This window comes from Trichosurus vulpecula, chromosome 2 (assembly GCF_011100635.1).
Source record: "Trichosurus vulpecula isolate mTriVul1 chromosome 2, mTriVul1.pri, whole genome shotgun sequence".
Taxonomy (NCBI): Eukaryota; Metazoa; Chordata; class Mammalia; order Diprotodontia; family Phalangeridae; genus Trichosurus; species Trichosurus vulpecula.
In genome coordinates this window covers 87,110,028-87,133,548 of record NC_050574.1, presented here as the reverse complement: position 1 = coordinate 87,133,548, position 23,521 = coordinate 87,110,028, and the positions used below count along the sequence as shown (strand labels likewise).

The following is a 23,521-nucleotide window of genomic DNA, read 5'->3' as shown; positions in this document are numbered from 1 at the left end:
TCTTCTGGCAAAGATGATGAACTTGAAATGTAGATACATATATATTTGGACATAATTAATATGGAAATTTCTTTTGCCAGAATATATAACTATACATTGAGGAATTTTTTCTCAATGGAGGAGAAGCCAGTAGCAGGGATAAATTTGAAAAAAATCTGTTACTTGAAAATTTAAAATAATTAAGAAAAAAAGGTGTGTTTGTTGAGGTTTTGTTGGCAATATGTGGAAGACAGTGTAAAATAAGAGAGGTCCTACAAGGTTGGAAATGGGCAAATGTCTGCATTTTCAGAAAAGGAAAGAGAACAGGGTCTGCAAATTTTATGCCAGTGAGCTTGACTTCAATTCCTGGAAATATTATAAAATGTCTTATTAAAAAGATGGTGCAAATCTAGATGAAGAAGTGATGATTACAAAGTTAGACAAAAAGAATTATGAGAAGAAGAGTTATGCCAGAGTAATTTAATGTCCTTTTCGAATTGGTTGGTTGGTTGTTCTTCCTTCTCACAGAGGATGAAAATGTCTTCACTATGTTAGTCAAGTGTGGTCCAACTGTGACTGATATGACCAATATGAGATCAGAATGCTCTACAACGGGTTGTGCACAAATATTCCATGCAAATATGTGAGGCGGATTCTCTAAATTTGTACATTTCCCAATTCTTTTGAGTTATGTCAATTCTGCCTTTCCCATAGAGCACAGCACTTTCTTTCATGAGGCATGTTGGGCTGTCCTGTTCCCATGTCTGCCATGTCACATAATCAATTCCAAAGTTCTTCAGAGAGACCTTGAGAGTGTCCTTGTATTGCTTCTTCTGACCAACATGTGTTTTGCTCTGTGTGAGTTCTCTATAAAACAATCTTTTAGGCATGTGCATGTTTGAAATTTGAACAATGTGCCTAGGCCATTAGAGTTGTGCTATCCAAAGAAGAGTGGGAGTGATTGGGGGTTTAGGTTGAGAAAGGATCTTCAGAATCTTCCTAAAACAATTCAAATTGAAGCTACTCAGTTTCCTGGCATGGTGTTGGCATACTGTTCGGGTTTCACAAGCATACAACACAATGGCTCTGTAGACCTTCAGTTTGGTAGGCAGTCTAATACCACTTCTCTCTCACACTTTCATTTGGAGCCTCCAAAACACTGAGCTAGCTCTGGCAATGCATGTGTCAACTTCATTATCAATGTGTACATTCTTGGAAAGTATACTGCCAAGGTAAGTGAACTTATCCACAATATTCAAAACTTTTCCATTTGCTGTTACTGATGTTTCCAAGTATGGATGGGATGGTGCTGGCAGGTGGAGCACTTCTGTTTTCTTGGTGTTAACTGTTTGATAAAAATTACCACAATCAGCAGAGAACAGTTCTGTATTTTGTTGCATATCCACTCCAGAGGCTGCCTTGAGTGCACAATCAACTGTGAACAAAAATTTATGTGCCAACTCTCCTTCCACTTTAGTCTTGGCTTGTAACCTTTTCAAGTTAAATAATTCACCATCAGTGTGGTAGCTGACCTTGATGCTGCATTTGTTTTCATTGAACATGTCTGACAACATTGTTGAAAATATCATGCTAAAAACCATGGAAGCAAAGACACACCTTAGCTTCACTCCACTGGTGACTACGAAAGCATTATCCAGAACCCATCAAGCATGCTATCATGACATTGATGTACAATAGTGATGAACTTCTCTGGGCAACCAAATTTTGACATAATTTTCCATAAGCCCTCATGACTGACATTATCAAAGGCCTTGAACAAATCATTGTATATTGTGTAAACACCTCTATTCTACTCCTGGCATTTCTCCTCAAGTTGCCAAGCAGGAAACATCCAATTGATTGTTCCTCTGCCCTTTCTGAAGCCACACTGCCTCTCAGGGAGATGACTTCCTTCCAAGTGAAGGTTCAGCCTATTAAGGAGGACTCTGGTAAGAATCTTGCCAGCAACGGTTAAGAGAGAGAACCTCCCTGTGACTGTCATAGGACAATCTATTTCATTTACTTTTATAGAGATGGACAATGAAGGGTCCTTAAAATCCTGAGTGATAACATCCTCTAGCCATATAACCCAGAGAATTTCAGTCAGCTTTTGTATGAATAATGAACCCCACCAACATCTGATAAATCTTAGCTGGAACAGAATCATCACCAGGTGCTTTGCCACAGGAAAGGAGCCAAATGGCATCCAAAATCTCTTCTTCACTTGAATATTTGTCTAGAGTGGGACTGACTTCAACCTGAGGTAAATGGTAAATGTTTTCAGCACTGATTGATGATGGTCTTTTGAGAACACTTTGGAAGTGTTCAGCTCATCTCTCCAGGATCTGGTCCTTATCACTAATCAATGTGACTCCATTAGTACTGAGTAGTTGAGATGCACCATAGGTCTCTGGCCCATAAATAGCCTTGAAAGCATCATAAAAGTGCTTTGGATTGTTATTATCAGTGTACAACTGAATTTCTTTTCCCTTCTTACTGAGCCAAGAATTCTGCATCTAAGATTTGCTTATACCTTACTTTTCATGAAGTTAATGCTGCCTTTTTAGAGATAGATGAACTTAACCTGCTGGTAAACCATACAGAATTCTCATTTTTCATTTAGCATCTTCTGAATTTCCCCATTATTTTTTGTCAAACCAGTCTTGATGCTTACCAGTGTTCTGATCCAGATGAGTAAATGTAGTGCTGTATACCAAATCTATGAAAGCTGTCCACTCCTTTTCTGCTCCACTGTTGTCAATCAAGTGTTGTCTCAACTTTCCCTCCAAGTTAGCAATGAACTGTCCCCACTCAGAGAAACTCTCTAATCTGTTGACATCATGTCTTCTGGTTGTTATCCTGCCTTGGGCCTGCTGCTTTTGTTGACTGCAAATATTTAGCTGTGAGAGCATAAGTCTATGATCAGTTGAGCCCTCTGTGCGACACATTGCCTTTATCTCTCTCACATCCTGTCTTGTTTGTTTTCCTAATAATGAGTCTATTAAATGCCAATGTTTGCTGTCAGGGTGTATCCACAAAGTTTTATTGCATTTAGGTAAATGGAAGACAGTATTGGTGATGAGAAGGTCAGGAAATGCACCAGTCTTCAGTGCTAAGTGACCATTGCTGTTGTTCTTTCCAACTTCATTCCTCCTGAAGACCCCTTGCTATGTCTGATAGTTGGTGTCTACTCCAACATTAAAGTCACCCTGAATTATAAGCTTGTCCTTTTTTGGCCCATGAGGGTCTCCAGGTCTTCCTAAAACTTATTTTTGACTTTATCAGGATTCATCATGGTGGAAGCAGAGGTACTGATGATGATGGTGTGTCACATTCCTACAAATAGAAATGACATTGTGATAAGCCTACAGTTTAATCATTGTGGGAGGCATACAAGCTTGTTTACTAGATTATAACTGATTATGAAACCAAAACCAGCTTCCTGGTGCTCCCCATCACTGTAGCCACTCCAGAAAATAACATGCACCCAGCACCAACTTTGGTAAGCTGGCCTTAGTTTGCCAGCCATGCTTCACTCAGGGATGCTATTTGGATATGATACCTGCTGAATTCTCTCACAACAAGAGCTATTCATCTGTCACATCTACTGGATTTTGTGTGGTCCATAACTATGCACACATTCCATATACTGATGGCAAGTGGAATCATCTTTGCAAAAGTTTTCCTGCATTGTGTGTGTGTGTGTGTGTGTGTGTGTGTGTGTGTGTGTGTGTGTTTCAACAACAGGGTGGGATCCCCACCTGACACAATAACACACCAGGGTTACCTAAGCAGAAAATTTTTAAAGCACCTCTTCTGGCCCCTTCCTCAGACCTGGGGTGAACAGTGAGATACTTAAAAGGCTACCCAGATCTGCCAAAGGCCAGTTCTCCTTCCAATGAGATGATGAACCTGTGGCCTCGGCCACCTATGCGCAGGGTTGTGACTAAAGCCCCCAGTGCAACTTCACCTGCTGCTTCATTACTCACCTGTTACCACACAACTTTGAGATAGGTAAAAATGGTAAGACAGGGTGATGTCTTTTGATTCATGCATAAATTGGATTTAAGTGAGGCAGAGTTGTGTGAAGTCATCAGCCTCATTCTCTCTTCTACAGTTGTCACAATCCAGGGGCAGGACAGAGTCAAGTTGACTAGTGGTGGATCAATATGCAGCAAATGACCTTGGTGTCTCTGATGTCTAAACAAGCTCTAAGCTGTCCACAGCATCTGCTTCACCCACTAATAATGCCAGTCACGGCAGCACATCTGAGGTCTGCTACTGTAAACAATTTCAAGGGTTTAATTGCATAGCATAATGAACTATCTATTTAGCAATAAAGAAAGCATTGTTTAATAAAGCATAGCATAACATTCATGGCAATATCCTTAAGCAAAACAAATCATTACACACACACACACACACACACACACACACACACACACAAGTATCATATCACTCAGTATGTCTTATGGCACAAAGTATGTATCATTGCATTCAGCAACATTCCCCAAAATACAATTTTTACCTAGCAGGGGGTTCCAGGCTAAGGTCTTCCTTAGCACAACACATCCTTAAGGGGTAGCAGAAAGTACCACGCCATCTACCCTTAGGTCACAGAAAGATCATCATATGACACAGTATGTGTCATTGTATCCCCAAATCAGGGGTTTCCAGGCTAGGGTCTTCCCTAGCACACAACATCTTTAAGGGGTACCAGAAAATACCACACCATCCACCCCTAGGTCACAATAAGAACAATCTCCTTAATCGTTATCAAGTGTCCAAGTAATGTCTTCTTTCATCTTGACTCGAGGTTGACTTCCAAGTCCCATGGCTCCTTCTCTGTAAGCTGACTACTCTTGACCCGCACTTGGATTCACACATAGGCAACTCTCCACTCCTGCACCGGGTCTCAGCTCATGGGGACTGCTCCATTCCAAGCTCCTTCCCAATAGCAGGCTCCACAGGTTCCTGCCTGCAGCTTCTGTTTCTCGAAAAATGAAGCTTAACAGAGCAGGAACACTCACCACCAACACCAACAGCTCAATTCACCTCCAAAGTCCAGAGGCTCTGTGTTAACAACCCAGTTCACCTTAACAGCTCTCAAAAGAGGCTTAAGCTAAGCCTCCTTCCCACCAGCAGGTCTCTGCCCTACAGCTCCACTAGTCTTCAAAGTTCAGAAGCTCCTTCAGAAGTCTCTACCATCAAAGATCTTTTTTTTGCTCTCACAGGTCTCCTCTGTGCTCTTGGACATCTTCTCTGCACTCTTGGAAGTCTCTCCTCTGCTCTAGAAGTCTCCCCCCAGTTCTTTTAAGTCTCTTGCCAGCTCATTCAGGTTTCCTCTCAATCAATGCTCACTGATAATTCTTCTTCATCTCTTCTCTTCATTATTATCTTCCCAACGCTGGCAGCTCTCATGATGCTGGCTCTCTCTCTGTCTCTCTTTTCAACACTGGCAGCTCTCTTGATGTCTTCTCTTCAACTCCCTTTCAATTTCTGCTTCTCTCACACTCTGGGCTCTCCTTATATACAGTTCTAGCGAGCATCTGATTGGCTGGGTAGACTGGGTAGAACTCAATGCACATTCAATCCAGCAAAAATGCCAATTTGCTTGGTGTTACACCACTTTCATGTCCATTTGAATAAATTGTTCTCATCTACCCATTTGTAATAGCAATTTTGATTTAAAGATCTTTCCTATGCATCATTTCCTATGCATAAGCCATGTGACCTGCTGAAAGGAAAAGGAAGTTGTGTCACAGGAAATGCTGAGAGAGTCATTATGGCTGTTATGACCATTTATGATAGTTAGAGCTGAGGTAAAGAAAGTCAATCTGTGATAGCTGTACCATGACTTTTGTGGAAGAGCCCAGCAGGGAGTCAGAGAGGTTTTGGGATGGTGAGGTACCATGCTGTGATACTGTGTTTTAAGTTCCTTGCTTTTAGGATAAAGTGGGCTCACTGGTTGTGAGAGCAGATTGCCTGGTTATGGGCTATGGTTCTCTGGTGTCTGAATAAATATTTTACTTCTTCTACCTTCTATATGGAGAGTCTTTCATACTTTGAGATACAGAACTACATAGGCATATTCATGATTATTGTTGATGTTGTGTTTATTGCCTTGCTGTTACCACCACCACCAAGAGAAGTCTTCATATACATGGGGTAGACAGCCCCTAACTTACCAAAGGGTTTGACACCTCTTGGTTATCCTCAACCTGGTATAGCCCGGCTGCTGAAACAGTTTCTGGGGTATGGCCAATGAGCATGCTATTGCTTCTTATAGCCACAGGTGAGCCTTAAGTGAATCTCCTGTATCATTTTCTCATTGATCCTATTTACAATTAACTGAATTTGATCCGTAGCTGTTTTTTTTTTCTGTAACTGTTTAAGTCACGGCTCCTTGTCTCTGAACTTAGTTCAGAGTTCAGCTGTCCTGTTGCAGGTTAAATTTCAAAATCCATCTGTCCTTGTCTCAAATTTTGCTAACCTCTCTCAATAGTGCTTAGCTTCCTCCTATTAAAATGTATTGCTATAATAGAGTAAATAGAGTTATTAAGTCCTTACTGTGTACCAGGCAGAGCCACAGATACTGGGGATACACAGATACAAGTGGAATAGTCCCTGCCTTCAAGGAGTTTGCAACCTATTGGGGCAATAATGTTTAAATAGATAGGCAGAGAAAAGGTAATGCAAGAGAATTTTTGTGAGGTGGACAGTAATGGCTGAGCAGATCAGGAAAGGCTTCATGGTGAGGGTGGTGCTGAAAATGAGCCTTAAAGGACACTAGATCTCTATAGGGCAGGGGTAAGGAGGGAGCCCATTCCAGGTAGAGTGGCCAGCCAGTGGAAAGGCATAGATACAGGAAATGGACTGCAGTATGTGAGCAAGAGTAAGGTCACTCTGGCTGGACCACAGGATGTGTGAAGAAAGTATGGTTAGAGTGGTAAGTTGAGGACAGGTTGTAAAGGATTTTAAATGTCAAACAGAGGATTTCATATTTGTTCCTGGGGATAATAAAGAGAAACTAGAGGTTACTGGATAAGGGAATGGCATGGTCAGACTGGTGCTTAAGGAAATCTCTTGGGCAACTGTGGGAAGAATGGATTAGAGAGGGGGAAATACAGATACCAGTTAGTAGACTGTTACAATAAGGAAGGTGAAAGGTGATGAGGGTCTGAACTACAAGGGAAGTTGTACGCAAAGATATAAGAAACAGACAAAGGAGATTGTGCTGAAAGAACAAATGATATAATTTGGCAACTGATTATATGTAAGGGGTGAGAAGGTGAGGAATCAAGCATAACAGTGAAGTTGCAAATCTGAGTGACTAGAAGGATGGTATGTTCAACAGAAATAGGGAAGTTCAGAAGAGATGCAGGGTTTTCAATTTTCCATGGTTAAGTCACTTCCTGTCTTTCTCTGGGCAATGGTAAAAAAACATCCACTTTATTATCCCCATCCTGTGTCATCTCCTTTTCAGAAGAATGAATGTAGGTTCTTTAAAAATGGTCTCATTTTTAGATCTCAAATTATACTATAAGGCAGGAGTAATCACAACTATTTAGAAGATGTTTAAAAAATAGAAAAGTATACAAAGAGAGCAGATTAAATAAGAAAGAATCAGAAACATCTAACCTTAATAGACATGAATGCATTAAATTACTCACAGAAGAACTACCTAAATGAAAAAAAAAACTGCTGGAAAATCTGGAAAGTATTTTGGCAGAAATTAGTTTTACACCAACATTTACAACATATACTATAACTAGCTCAAAATGTACACATAATTTGAAAGTCATAATGTAAAAGCAAGAACAGGAACAAGAACAAGAAGAACAAGAAACAAAAGTAAGAAGAAGAAGAGAATGAGATCACAAATTTAGACAACTAGGAATATGGGAGGATTCTTAGATTGTGGCAAAGGAAAAAAGGCAAAATGGCTCTTATCCACTAAATGAAATTGAAAGGGTTTTCCCATGAATGGAATTAATGGTATGATTAAAAAAAACAGAGACACTGGAAAAATGTTTTGTTTTGGTTTGAGTTTTTTGGGCACAAATCTCTGATACGGGACTATTATCCAAGTTATACATAGAGGAAACAGACAGAATTATGTGATTTAAGTCACTGTTCAATGAATGAGTGGTCAAAGGAGATGAACAAATAGGTGTCAAAAAAGAAATTGTAAGCCTCTAAAAACCACATGAAAAACTTCTATAAATTACTACTAATAAGAGAAATGCAAAGTAAAACAATGCTGAGGCCAATTAGCAAAAATGACAAAAGACAGGATATAAAGACAGAAATTTTGTAGAAACATTCTGTTCTATAAAATTTGGATTCAGTCAAAAGGCTGCACTTAATGACCTACAGGGCCACATGTGGCCTGAAAGCTGCAGGTTCCTCACCCCTAGTGTAGGAGCTTTGACTTTGTTATTTTCTTCTGAGTGTGTATTTTGATCTTCCTTGTCACCAAAGTAACTTTCTATGGTCAACTAATACTCACAGAGCTTGTTGTCAGTACTCGGTTCTCAAAGAAGATCATGACGTCAGGGAGGTGATGCCATGACATGCAAGTGAATCAGATTTGAGGGAGGTATGTGCAAAGTCACCAGTCTCACTTTTCCCTCCAGAGCCATCAGTGAATAGAACTAGGAGTTGGGCCCCTAGGGACCCAATTGAACAGCTGGAAAATACAGCTCCCCCTTTCTTTATTTCAGCCATAGGGATAAGAAATAGATAAAGGAGATTTTGTTGGGAGAAAAAACTACAAAACATGGCAAATCGTTTTATGAATGGCATGAGAAAGTGAGGAATCAAGGATAACAGGGAAGTTGCAAACCTGAGTAACTAGAAGGATGGTATCCTCAGCAGAATTTGGGAAGTTAGGAAGAAGTGTGGGGTTTGTTAAAAAGATAGCCAGTTCAGCTCATATGTGTTGTGTCTGATATGCTCACAGGATATCTGGAGATGAGGACTGAAAATACAGATTTAGGAACCCTGCACAGTGAGAATTGGCTCTCAGAGAGAAAGGCAGTATTTCCGTAACAAAAAATCTTTCCCTGTCATGTTCCTCCTCGGGTCTCAGTGAGAGAGAAAAGTGGGTAACACTATGAATCCTGAACCTCGATTAGGCAGATGGTTTCCACTCCTATCCCCTGGGTTCTGCTGCTCTCTCTTCCTAATGCACTCCTTTCCCTAATGCCAAACAGAACATAAATGCAGGGAACATGGGGGAACTCACCTCAGTGTCTCTAACTTGCAGTTTGAGTTTCCCAAGGCATCACACAGAAGTGTTATTCCTCCCTCTTCAAAGGAATTCCCACTCACATCCAGGTGTTTCAGGCTCTTATTGCTACTGATGGCAGAGCAGAGATTCTGGGAACATGTAGAGGTAAGATGACAAGATGCCAGACTGTAGGAGAAAACAGAATCACAATGGAAGTGGTCAATTCAATTTGCCGTGACTAATTCACTTTCTGTCTTTCTCTGGGCAATGGTGAAAACACATCCACTTTGTGATCACCATCTTTTGTCATCTCCTATGTAGGGGAATGGATGTAATTCCTTTAAAAATGGTCAATGACTTCCAAAGAACAACATTTTTAGACCTAAAATTATACAGTAAGTTAGGAGTCATCAAAGCTATTTAGTACTAGTTAAAAAATAGATAAGGAAATCAATAGAGCAGATTAAATAAAAAAGAATCAGAAACACCTAAACATAATGATTAGTCTTCAGCATATATGAGAACATAAATTACACATGGAAGAATTCCTTACATGAAAAAAATTTCTGGAAAAATTGGAAAGCATTTTGGCAGAAATTAATTAGTATTACACCAACATTTACAACATATATCATAATTAGCTCAAAATGTACATGTGGCCTGAAGGTCATCATGTTAAAAAGAAAAACAACAAGAGAAAGAAGAAGAATGAGAGGAAGAAGAAGAAGAAGGAAAGAAGAACAAAAAGGAGAAAAAGAAAAGCAAGGAGGAGGAGTAGGAGGAGGTGGAGAAGGAGAGGGGAAGGGAAGGAGGGGGAGGAGTAGGAGGATCAGATCGAGAAACTTAAGCAATTATGAATATGAGAGAATTTGTACATAGTGGCAACAACAAAAGACTAAAATAGCTCATATCTACTAAATGAAATGGAAAGGTTTGATAAACATTTACCAAACCCTTAAAATGCAAAAAAGAACAAGAGGAATAACAAGAGAAAGAAGAAAAAGAGAATCTGATCACAAACTTAGACAACAATGAATGGGGGATAATCCTTAGATAGTGGCAACAACAAAAGAAAAAATAGCTCACATCCATTAAATGCAGTGAAAGGTTTTTCCCATGAATGGAATTAAGGGTATTATAAGAAAGGGAGATATTGGGAAAATGTTTTCTTTTGGTTTGGTTTTTTGGCACCAAATCTCTGACATGTGATTAATAACTGAGATCTATATATAGGGAACAGACAGAATTATGTGATTTAAGTCATAGCTCAACGAATAAGTGGTCAAAGAAGATGAACAAAAAGGTGTCAAAAGAGAAATTATAGGCCTTTAATAACCACATGAAAGACTGCTACAAATTACTCCTAATAAGAGAAATGCAGAATAAAAAAACTCTGAGGCCAAATAACAAAAAAAACAAAAGATAGGAAAAATCAATTTTGGAGTAAGGTTTTGTTCACTAAAATTAGGATTCAGTCAAAAGGCCGCCCTTAAGGACATACAAGGCCACATGTGGCCTGAAGGCTGCAGGTTCCCCACACTTGGTGTAGGAGCTTTCACTTTGTTATTTTCTTCTGAGTGTGTGTTTTGATCTTCCTTGTCACCAAAGTAACTTTCTATGATCAACTACTATTCACAGAGCTTTGTTGTTCCTTGGTTATCAAAGAGAACCATGACACTAGGAAGGTAATACCATGACATGCAAGTGAATTGGATTTAAGTGAGGGAGAGATGTGCAAAGTCACCAATCTCACTTTCTTCTGCAGAGCCATCAGTGAGTAGAACTAAGAGCTGGCCCCCTGGGCACCCAAATGGATAGCTGGGAAATACAGCTCCCTCTTTTGTTCTTTCTTTCATGCATAGGGGTAAGAAGTAGGTAAAGGAGATTTTGTTGGGAGAAGAAATTACAAAATATGGCAAATCATTTTATGAATGCAGTAAGAAAGTGAGGAAAGAAGGATAAAAGTGAAGTTGTAAACCTGAGTAACTAGAAGGTTGGTATCCTCAGCAGAAATTGGGAAGTAAGGAAGAAGTGTGGGGTTTGTTGAAAAGATAAACAGTTCACCTCAAAATGTGTTGTGTCTGACATGCTCACAAGATATACAGGGACTAGAATGGAAAATGTAGATTTAGGAGCCATGCACAGTGAAAACTGGCTCTTAGAGACAAAGGCAGTATTCCCTTAACAAACCAATCTTTCCTGTCAATATTCTGCCTCAGGGAACAGTGAGAGGGAGGAGGGGGTAAGAATATGAACTGAACCTGGATTAGGCAAACAGTTTTCACTCTCTCTTCCTAATGCATTCCTTTCCCTGATGCCAAACAGAACATAAACCAAGGGAACATGGTGGAACTCACCTCAGTGCCTCTAACCTGCAATTTGGGTTTCCCAAAGCCTCACACAGAAGTGTTATTCCTCCCTCTTCAAAGGAATTTCCATTCACATCCAGGTCTTTCAGGCTCTTATTGCTACTGAGAGCAGAGCAGAGATTCTGGGAACATGTAGAGGTAAGATGACAAGATGCCAGACTGTAGGAGAAAAGAAAATCAGAGCAAAGTGGTCAATTCAATTTCCCATTAGTAATTCACTTCCTGCCTTTCTCTGGGCAATGGAAACAGCATATCCACTTTATGATCACCATCCTTTGTCATCTCTTTTGTAGAGGAATGAATGTAGCTTCTTTAAAAATGGTCAGTCTCTCCCAGACAACAGCATTTTTAGACATTAGTTTATACGATAAATCAGCAGTCATCAAAACTACTTCGTACTCGTTAAAAATAGAAAAGTGTACCAATAGAGCAGATTAAATAAGAATCAGAAACAACTAAGCTCAATAATTAGGCTTCAGCAGACATGAAAACAGAAATTTATCACTGGAGAACTCCTTACATGAAAAAAAATTGTGGGAAACTGGAAAACATTTTGGCAGAACTTATTTAGCGATACACCAACATTTATGGCTTCTACCATAATTAGCTCAAAAGTAGATGTTACCTGAAGGTTATGATGTTAAAAGGAAGAACAATAAAAACAAGAAAAAGAAAAACAAGAGAAAGATGATGAATAAGAAGGAGGGGGAAGAAGAGACGAGCCGGAGGAGGAAGAGGGGAAGGAGGAGGAGAGGGAGGGGGAAAAAGAGGAGGAGGGGAAGAAGGAGGAAAAGCAGGAGGAGTAGAAAGAGGTAAAGGAGGAGGGGAAGGAAGAGGTGGAGTAGGGTATATATGTGTATATATATATATATATATATATATATATATATATATATATAGGGAACAGACAGAATTAAGTGATTTAAGTCATTACTCAATGAGCAAGTGGTCAAAAGAGATGAACAAAGAGGCATCAAAAGAGAAATCATAAACCCCTAATAAACAGATGAGAGATGCCTAAAAATTGCTACTAATAAGAGAAATGCAAAGTAAAACAACTCTGCGGCCAATTAGGAAAAAGGACAAAAGATAGGAGAAGTCAATTTTGGAGAAAGGATTTGTTTTGTAAAATTAGAATTAAGTCAAAAGGCTGCACTTAAGGACTTACAAGGCCACATGTGGCCTAAATGCTGCATGTTGCCCACCCATGATGCAGGACCTTCAGCTTTCTTATCTTTCTCTGAGTGTATATTTTGATCTTTCTTGTCACCAAAGATAATTTCTATGCTCAACTACTACTGACAGAGGTTGCTGCATGTCTTTGGTTCTCAAAGAGGATCAAGATATCAGGGAGGTGATGCCATGACATGCAAGTGAATTGGATTTAAGTGACAGAGCAATTCCCGAAGTTACCAATCTCACTTTCTCCTCCAGAGCCATCAGTGAGTAGAACTAGGAGCTGGCCACCTGGGCACACAAATGGACAGCTGGGAAATACAGCTCCCTCTTTTGTTCTTTCTTTCATACATAGAGATAAGAAATAGGTAGAGGAGATTTTGTTGGAAGAAGAAGTTACAAAATATGGCAACTTATTTTTTATATGGTGTAAGAAAGTGAGGAATGAAGGATAACAGTGAAGGTGTAAAACCTGAGTAACTAGAAGGTTGGTATCCTCAGCAGAAATTGGGAAGTTAGGAAACAGTGTGGGGTTTGTTGAAAAGATAACCAGTTCAGCTCAAATGTGTTGTGTCTGACATGCTCACAAGATATACAGGGGCTAGGATGGAAAATGTAGACTTAGGAGACATGCACAGTGAAAACTGGCTATTAAGAGAGAAAGGCAGTATTCCCTTAACAAACCAATCTTTCCCTGTCATGTTCTGCCCAGGGAACAGTGAGAGGGAGGAGGGGGTAAGAATATGAACTCTGAACCTGGATTAGGCAAACAGTTTTCACTCTGTTCCTTGGCTTGTGCTCCTCTCCCTTCCTAATGCATTCCTGTCCCTGATTCCAAACAGATCATTAACCAAGGGAACATGGGGGAACTCACCTCAGTGTCTCTAACCTGCAGTTTGAGTTTCCCAAGGCCTCACACAGAAGTGTTATTCCTCCCTCTTCAAAGGAATTCCCACTTAGAACCAGGTGTTTCAGGCTCTTATTGCTACTGAGAGCAGAGCAGAGATTCTGGGAACATGTAGAGGTAAGATGACAAGATGCCAGACTGCAGGAGAAAACAGAATCAGAGCGAAAGTGGTCCATTCAATATCCTGTGACTAATTCACTTCTTGCCTTTCTCTGGGCAATGCTGAAAACCCATCCACTTTGTGATCATTCCTTTAAAAATAGTCAGTGTCTTCCAAAGAACAACATTTTTACACTTCAAATTATAGTATAAGTTAGGAATCATCAAAACTATTTAGTACTAGTTAAAAAATAGAAAAGTATACCAATTGAGCAGATTAACTAAGAAAGAATCAGAAACCACTAAACTCAATAATTAGTCTTCAGCATACATGAGAACATAAATTACACATGGAAGAACTCCTTACGTGAAAAAATATTTTGGAAAAACTGTAAAACATTTTGGCAGAAATTAAATAGTATTACACCAACATTTACAACATGTACCATAATTAGCTCAAAATGTATATGTGGCCTGAAGGTCATCATGTTAAAAAGAAAAACAATAAGAGGAAGAAGAAGAATGAGAGGAAGAAGAAGAAAGCAGAAGAACAAAAATGTAAATAAGAAAACCAAGGAAGAGGAGGAAGAGGAGGAGGCCAGGGAAGGGAGGGGAGGGGAATGGAAGGAGGGGGAGCTGTAGGAGGATCAGATCAAAAAACTTAAACAAATATAAATATGAGAGAATTCTTAGATAGTGGCAACAACAAAAGACTAAAATAGCTCATATCCACTAAATGAAATGCTAAGGTTTAATACACCTTTAACAAACCCTTAAAAATGTGAAAAAGAACAAGAGGAATAACGAGAAAGAAGAGGAAGAGAATCTGATCTCAAAATTAAACAACTATGAATGTGGGAGAATCCTTAGATAGTGGCAAAAACAAATGACAAAATAGCTCACATCCATTAAATGCAGTGGAATGGTTTTTACCCATGAATGGAATTAAGGGTATGATAAGAAAGGGAGATATTGGGAAAATGTTTTCTTTTCTTTTGGTTTTTAGGCACCAAATCTCTGATATGTGATTAATATCTGATATATATATATTTATATATATATGTGTGTGTGTATATATATATATATATATATATATGTAGGGAACAGACAGAATTATGTGATTTATGTCATAGCTGAATGAATAAGTGGTCAAAGGAGATGAACAAACAGGTGTCAAAAGGGAAATTATAGGCCTCTAATAACCACATGAAAGACTGCTACAAATTACTACTAGTAAGAGTAATGCAGAATAAAACAACTCTAAGGCCAATTAACAAAAAGGACAAAAGATAGGAAAAATCAATTTTGGAGTAAGGATTTGGTCTCCAAAACTTGGATTCCGTCAATAGGCTGCCCTTAAGGACATATAAGGCCACATGTGGCCTGAAATCTACAGGTACCGCACACTTGGTGTAGGAGCTTTCACTTTGTTACTTTCTTCTGAGTGTGTGTTTTGATCTTCCTTGTCACCAAAGTAACTTTCTATGATCAACTACTACTCACAGAGCTTTGTTGTTCCTTGGTTCTCAAAGAGGACCATGACACTAGGAAAGTGATGCCATGACATGCGAGTGAACTGGATTTAAGTGAGGGAGGTATGTGCAAAGTCACCTATCTCATTTTCTCCTCCAGAGACATAAGTGAGTAGAACTAAGAGCTGGCCCCAACTGTACAACTAGGAAATACAGCTCCCTCTTTTGTTCTTTCTTTCATGCATAGAGGTAAGAAGTAGTCAGAGGAGATTTTGTTGGGAGAAGAAATTACAAAATATGGCAAATCATTTTATGAATGGGGTAAGAAAGTGAGGAATAAAGGATAACAGTGAAGTTGTAAACCTGAATAACTAGAAGGTTGGTATCCTCAGCAGAAATTGGGAAGTAAGGAAGAAGTGTGGGGTTTGTTGAAAAGATAACCAGTTCAGCTCAAAAGTATTGTATCTGACATGCTGACAAGATATACAGGGACTAGGAAGGAAAATGTAGATTTAAGAGCCATGCACAGTGAAAACTGGCTATTAAGAGAGAAAGGCAGTATTCCCTTAACAAAACAATCTTTCCTTGTCATGTTCTGCCTCAGGGAACAGTGGGAGTAAGGGGTAAGAATATGAACTCTGAACCTGGATTAGGCAAACAGTTTTCACTCTCTCTTCCTTCGTTTCTGCTACTCTCTCTTCCTAATGCATTCCTGTCCCTGATGCCAAACAGAACATATGCCAAGGGAACATGGGGGAACTCACCTCAGTGCCTCTAATCTGCAATTTGGGTTTCCCAAGGCCTCACACAGAAGTGTTATTCCTCCCTCTTCAAAGGAATTTCCACTCACATCCAGGTGTTTCAGGCTCTTATTGCTACTGAGAGCAGAGCAGAGATTCTGGGAACATGTAGAGGTAAGATGACAAGATGCCAGACTGTAGGAGAAAACAAAATCAGAGCAAAGTGGTCAATTCAATTTTCCATGAGTAATTCACTTCTTGCCTATCTCTGGGCAATGGTACCAACACATCTACTTTATGATCACCATTCTTTGTCATCTCCTACGTAGAGGAATGAATGTAGCTTCTTTAAAAATGGTCAGTCTCTCCCAGACAACAGCATTTTTAGACATCAGTTTATACGATAAATCAAGAGTCATCAAAACTACTTATGACTAGTTAAAAATAGAAAAGTATACCAATATAGCAGATTAAATAAAAATCAGAAACACTAAGCTTAATAATTAGGCTTCAACAGACATGAGAACAGAAATTTATCATTTAAGAACTCCTTACATGAAAAAAAATTGTGGAAAACTGGAAAACATTTTGGCAGAACTTATTTAGCGATACACCAACATTTATGGCTTCTACCATAATTAGCTCAAATGTAGATGTGGCCTGAAGGTCATGATGTCAAAACGAAGAATAGTAAAAAAAAGGAAAATGACAGAATTAAGTGATTCAAGTCATTACTCAATGAACAAGTGGTCAAAAGAGATGAACAAAGAGGCACCAAAAGAGAAGTCATAAACCCCTAATAAACAGATGAGAGATGCCTAAAAATTGTTACTGAAAGGAGAAATGTAAATTAAAACAACTCTGAGTCCAATTAGTAAAAAGGACAAAAGATAGGAGAAGTCAATTTTAGAGAAAGGATTTGTTTTGTAAAGTTAGAAATAAGTCAAAGGGCTACACTTAAAGACCTACAAGGCCACATTTGGCCTAAATGTTGCATGTTGCCCGCCCATGATGTAGGACCTTTGACGTTCTTATTTTCCTCTGAGTGTATATTTTGATCTTTCTTGTCAACAAAGATAATTTCTATACTCAACTACTACTGACAGGGGTTGCTGCATGTCTTTGGTTCCCAAAGAGGATCAAGATATCAGGATGGTGATGCCAGGATATGCAAGTGAATAGGATTTAAGTGAGGGAGAAATTTCCAAAGTCACCAATTTCACTTTCTCCTCCAGAGCCACCAGGGTGTAGAACTAGGAGCTGGCCACCTGGGCAACCAACTGGACAGCTAGGACATACAGCTCACTCTTTTGTTCTTTCTTTCATGCATAGAGATAAGAAATAGGTAAAGGAGATTTTGTTGCAAGAAGAAATCACACAATACGGCAAAACATTTTTTATACCGGGTAAGAAACTGTGGAATGAAGGATAACAGTGAAGTTGTAAACCTCACTAACTAAAACATTGGTATGCTCAGCAGAAATTCGGAAGTTAGGAAACAGTGTGGGGTTTGTAGAAAAGATAACCAGTTCAACTCAAATGTGTTGTTTCTGACATGCTCACAAGATATACAGGGGCTAGGATGGAAAATGTAGATTTAGGAGACGTGCACAGTGAAAACTGGCTCTTAAAGAGAAAGGCAGTATTCCCTCAACAAACCAATCTTTCCCTGTCACGTTCTGCCTCAGGAAACAGTGAGAGGGAGGAGGGGTAAGAATATGAACCCTGAACCTGGATTAGGCAAAAAGTTTTCACTCTCTGTTCCTTGGTTTCTGCTCCTCTTTCTTCCTAACGCATTCCAGTCCCTGATTCCAAACAGATCATTAACCAAGGGAACATGGGGGAACTCACCTCAGTGTTTCTAACTTGCAGTTTGAGTTTCCCAAGGCCTCACACAGAAGTGTTATTCCTCCCTCTTCAAAGGAATTCCCACTTAGAACCAGGTGTTTCAGGCTCTTATTGCTACTGAGAGCAGAGCAGAGATTCTGGGAACATGTAGAAGCAAGACAACAAGATGCCAGTCTGTAGGAGAAAAGAGAATCAGAGCAAAAGTGGTCAATTCAATTTGCCATCACTAATTCAATTGCTATCTTTCTCTGGGCCATGGTGAAAACACATCTACTTTGTGATCACCATCTTTTGTCATCTCCTATGTAGGGGAATGGATGTAATTCTTTTAAAAAAAGGTCTGTGTCTTCCAAAGAACAACATTTTTAGACTTCAAATTATAGTATACGTTAGGAGTCATCGAAACCATTTAGTACTAGTTAAAAAATAGGAAAGCATACCAATCGAGCAGATTAAATAAGAAAGAATCAGAAAAAACTAAACTCAATAATTAGTTTTCAGCATACATGAGAACATAAATTACACACGGAAGAACTCCTTACATGAAAAAAAATTTCTGGATCAACTGGAAAGCATTTTGGCAGAAATTAATTAGTATTACACCAACATTTACAACATATAGCATAATTACCTCAAATTGTACATGTGGCCTGAAGGTCATCATGTTAAAAATGAAAACAACAAGAGAAAGAAGAAGAATGAGAGGAAGAAGAAGAAGAAGAAAGAAGAAAAACAAAAAGGAGAACAAGAAAACCAAGGAGGAGGAGGAGGAGTAGGTGGGGGAGGTGTGGGGATTTGAAGGAGGGGAGGAGTAGAAGGATCAGTTCAAGAAAATTAAACAATTATGAATATGAGAGAATTTGTAGTTAGTGGCAACAACAAAAGACTAAAATATCACATATCCACTAAATGAAATGGAAAGGTTTAATACACCTTTAACAAACCTTTAAAAATGTGAAAAAGAACAAGAGGAATAACAAGAGAAAGAAGAAAAAGAGAATCTGATCGCAAACTTAGACAACTATGAATGTGGGAGAATCCTTAGATAGTGGCAACAACAAAACACAAAATAGCTCACATCCTTTAAATCTATTAAATGAAGTGGGAAGGTTTTTACCCATGAATGGAATTAAGGGTATTGTAAGAAAGGGAGATATTGGGAAAATGTTTTCTTTTCTTTTGGTTTTTGGGCACCAAATCTCTGATATGTGATTAATATCTGATATATATACAGGGAACAGACAGAATTATGTGATTTAAGTCATAGCTCAATGAATAAGTGGTCAAAGGAGATGAACAAAAAGGTGTCAAAAGAGAAATTATACGCCTCTAATAACCACATGAAAGACTGCTACAAATGACTACTAATAAGAGAAATGCAGAATAAAACAACTCTCAGGCCAATTAACGAAAAGGACAAAAGATAGGAAAAATCAATTTTGGAGTAAGGATTTGGTTTCCAAAACTTGGATTCCGTCAATAGGCTGCCCTTAAAGGACATATAAGGCCACATGTGGTCTGAAAGCTACAGGTTCCCCACACTTGGTGTGGGAGTTTTCACTTTGTTATTTTCTTCGGAGTGTGTGTTTTGATCTTCCTTGTCACCAAAGTAACTTTCTATGATCAACTACTACTCACAGAGCTTTGTTGTTCCTTGGTTCTCAAAGAGGACCATGACACTAGGAAAGTGATGCCATGACATGCGAGTGAATAGAATTTAAGTGAGGGAGAGATGTGCAAAGTCACCAATCTCACTTTCTCCTCCAGAGCCATCAGTGAGTAGAACTAAGAGCTGGCTCCCTAAGCACCAAAATGGACAGCTGGGAAACACAGCTCCCTCTTCTGTTCCCTCTTTCATGCATAGAGATAAGAAGTACATAAAGGAGATTTTGTTGGGAGAAGAAATTAGAAAATATGGCAAATCATTTTATGAATGCAGTAAGAAAGTGAGGAGTGAAGGATAACAGTGAAGCTGTAAACTTGAGTAACCAGAAGTTTGTTATCCTCAGTAGAAATTGGGAAGTGAGGAAGAAGTGTGGGCTTTGTTGGAAAGATGTTGGAAAGTTCAGCTCAGATGTGTTGTGTCTGACATGCTCACAAGATATACAGGGACTAGGATGGAAAATGTAGATTTAGGAGCCATGCACAGTGAAAACTTGCTCTTAGAGAGAAAGTCAGTATTCCCTTAACAAACCAATCTTTCCCTGTCATCCTCTGCCTCAGGGAACATTGAGGGGGAGGAGTGGGTAAGAATATGAACTCTGGATCTGGATTAGGCAAACAGTTTTCACTCTCTCTTCCTTGGTTTGTGCTCCTCTCTCTTCCTAATGCATTCCTGTCCCTGATGCCAAAGAGAACATAAACCAAGGGAACATGGGGGAACTCACCTCAGTGCCTCTAACCTGCAATTTGGGTTTCCCAAGGCCTCACACAGAAGTGTTATTCCTGCTTCTACAAAGGAATTTCCACTCACATCCAGGTCTTTCAGGCTCTTATTGCTACTGAGAGCAGAGCAGAGATTCTGGGAACATGTAGAGGTAAGATGACAAGATGCCAGACTGTAGGAGAAAACAAAATCAGAGTAAAGTGGTCAATTCAATTTCCCATGAGTAATTCACTTCCTGCCTATCTCTGGGCAATGGTAAAAACACATCCACTTTATGATCACCATCCTTTGTCATCTCCTATGTAGAGGAATGAATGTAGCTTCCTTAAAAATGTTAAGTCTCTCAGAGAGAACAGCATTTTTAGACATTAGTTTATATGAAAAATCAAGAGCTATCAAACCTACTTAGTACTCGTTAAAAATAGAAAAGTGTACCAATAGAGCAGATTAAATAAGAATCAGAAACAACTAAGCTCAATAATTAGGCTTCAGCAGACATGAAAACAGAAATTTATCATTGAAGAACTGCTTACATGAAAAAAGAAAAATTGTGGAAAACTGGAAAACATTTTGGCAGAACTTATTTAGCAATATACCACCATTTACAGCTTGTACCATAAATACCTCAAAAATAGATGTGACCTGAAGGTCATGATGTTAAAAGGAAGAACAATAAAAACAAGAAAAAGAGAAGCGAGGAAGATGATGAAGTAGAAGGAGCGGGATGAGGAGAAGAGCAGGAGGAGGAGGAGGGGAGGAAGGAGGAGAAGGGGATGGGGAAGGAGGAGGAGAGGGAGGGGAAAAAAGAGGAGGAGGAGGGGAAGAAGGAGGAGGAGGAGGGGAAGAAGGAGGCGGAAGAAGGAGGGGGGAAGAAGGAGGAGGAGAAGCGGGAGAAGGAGAAAGAAGTAAAGGAGGAGGAGGAGGGAAAGGAGGAAGTGGAGCAGGGGATGGAGTGGAAGGAGGAGGAGGACGAGGAGTAGAAGAAGAAGAGAGTTAAACACGGAAACTGAAACAACTATAAACATGAGAAAATGTTACGGGCCGCGTTAGAGCTGAACCCTGTCCTCCTCGGACCTCCAGGCCCAGGGGCCTGCTGAGATAAACTCAGGGCTTTGGGATGTGGGTGGAACCAGGAGGAGGGGTCTCGCCTTTGTTGCCTCCCCAGCAATTCCAGGTCTTTTGCCCGGACCTGCCTGACCACGTGGAACTTCCGGCTGCCTGACCACGTGGAGTTTCCGGTTCTTTACCTGGACTGCCTGCCCGCAGGGAGCTTTGGGTAGCTCGGGAAGAGAAGGGCAGGAGAGTAGGTGGAGTCGGGGCAGTCCTAGGACCCAGGTGTATAGAGTTTTACCTGTCTTTCACCCACGTAACCAAAGAAGGTACCTACGTCACTAAAGATATAAATGTGCTGCTTGCTGAAATAATAAACGGAGTCATTTCACCATCTCTTTCGGCTCCCGCCCCGTACATTGTCTGCGAGATCAGGTTCTTTGCTTAGGCAGAGGCCTTGGGCTTGGGGGGAACCCCGAGCATAGTTATGAGGCTTCGGAAGCCCGTAACAAGTGGCGCCCAACACGTGGGGCGATCACACGAGTTCGGCCATGCCCGTGTGCTCCCGCGGTACCCAAGGTGCCTCCTTCGGGGAACAAGGAGACGATCAGGAGGGAACACTACGAGTGCACACACAGCCTTGGTCCAGGTTCAACACTCAGCGAGAAACACTTTATCTTCTCGTCTCCACGGACAACTCAGTTTTATAACCACAACTCAACAAAGCTGATGAGGTAGGAGGTCTATCTTCTTATCATGGGGCAGTGTGCATCCTTTACAGACTCTAAGGACTTAGAGACATTCTGTAGAATACTTCACAAGCTTAGCAAGAAGCAAGGATGCATGATTTATTTGAGAAAAGTTAGGGGCATCACACCACTGCAGCAGCTGCAGACACTGAAGTTCCTCAAAACAAAAGTTTTATTACAGACTTTTGGGGCTATTGGAACAGAGCAAGAGGAGGGACTTGCAAACTTGGCAGATTTAAAGGACAAAATACCAGAAAAAGGCAACTTAGACTGTGATCCGGAGGAAAGAATGAAGTCTCCTTCGGCCCCTCCCCCAACTCCTCTACATAAATTCAATCTGTGCATTTGGGAACTTAAAATACATTACAGGAAAGTTCAGAAGAAGCTAGTAAGGGAAAAATATCTCCTAAACAACTGGAAGAGACCAACGGGGATTTGCCCCAGATTATTTTAAAAGCAGAGTCTCCATGACCCCAGTGAAGCAGGGCACCTGGCCTCTGTTACATCAGAGGGCCAAGTACTTTGTGTATAGGATTCAAACAAATCCTCCCTGTGTCTCTGTGTCTCTGTCTCTGTGTCTTCTGTGTGAGTGTGTAATCAGCCACCCTGTAATCTTCCTTATCTCTTTCTCTCCCTTCCTGACCCCAGGCTCTTTGGAGCAGCGGGTGGGGCAGGGGAGAGAGAAAGAGAGAGAAAAATGTAGTTTAGAAAATTGCTGGAAAATAATGCTCTTTCTTTTTCACTTCATTTCTTCAAATGTGGCCAGTTTGAAGGATCTGAAGAGAGAAAAGAAAGGAAGCAGGAACTTTTCCCTTAAAATTTAAGTGGAAATGTGTTCTAATTTAGCTTAAGATAAAATCAGAATTTCTTATACCATTTGGCACTAAGGCAAATTCGGAAAATGCGTGAATCTCTTATAAAGAGACACTCTGAATCTTCCAGTACAAGGAGAGGGGACAAGGTACCACTGGATTCTCTTTTTTCCAGAGTCCTACTCACCTTTGACTGGCAAGTTCAAAGTTCTCTCTTCCAAAAGGTTTTAAGCTTTTGCTCATTTTTAATCTTTAAATTTTAAGGTGAAAAGTAAGCCAGCTGGGGAAAGGGAAAGCTGGGTGAGTGTGTAATTTATTTGCTTGAAATGTTCAAGGTAGTTTGGGAAAGAAAGATTATAATTGGAGATACAGAGGGTAAAATGAAAAGAAAAAAGTTAAGGTAAAAGTTTGGGAAGGAGAGAGAGACTGGTATGGAGGAGTTTGATTGTGGGGGTAGTTCAGTCCACGTGGCCTTGGGGTCCATGTGCTTGGGGGCCAACCCCTCCCCCCACTCCACCTTTGGAGCTGAAACTAAAAGAAATTTGTAACCTGTAGTTAATGATGAAAGGTTTTATTGAAACTCTGGGTATTTACTATAAGAAAGAAAATAATCATTAAGCTCTGTCTATGTAAGGTATGTCTGTTTTAAAAATGTTAAATTTTACTTTTGGTCAAGGAAGTTCCCCGCCTGGGAAATTA

General features: G+C 39.9%; 1 protein-coding gene across 1 annotated transcript in view; it reads right to left on the bottom strand.

Moving 5' to 3' along the window:
- LOC118836631 (NACHT, LRR and PYD domains-containing protein 12-like) overlaps window positions 1–23,521 on the bottom strand; it is a 108,718-nt gene that overhangs the window by 5,225 nt on the left and 79,972 nt on the right. The window contains exon 8 of the mRNA XM_036743870.1: window positions 17,829–17,999. Within this exon, the coding sequence (XP_036599765.1) occupies window positions 17,829–17,999 (171 nt within the window). The remainder of the gene's footprint in view (window positions 1–17,828; window positions 18,000–23,521) is intronic.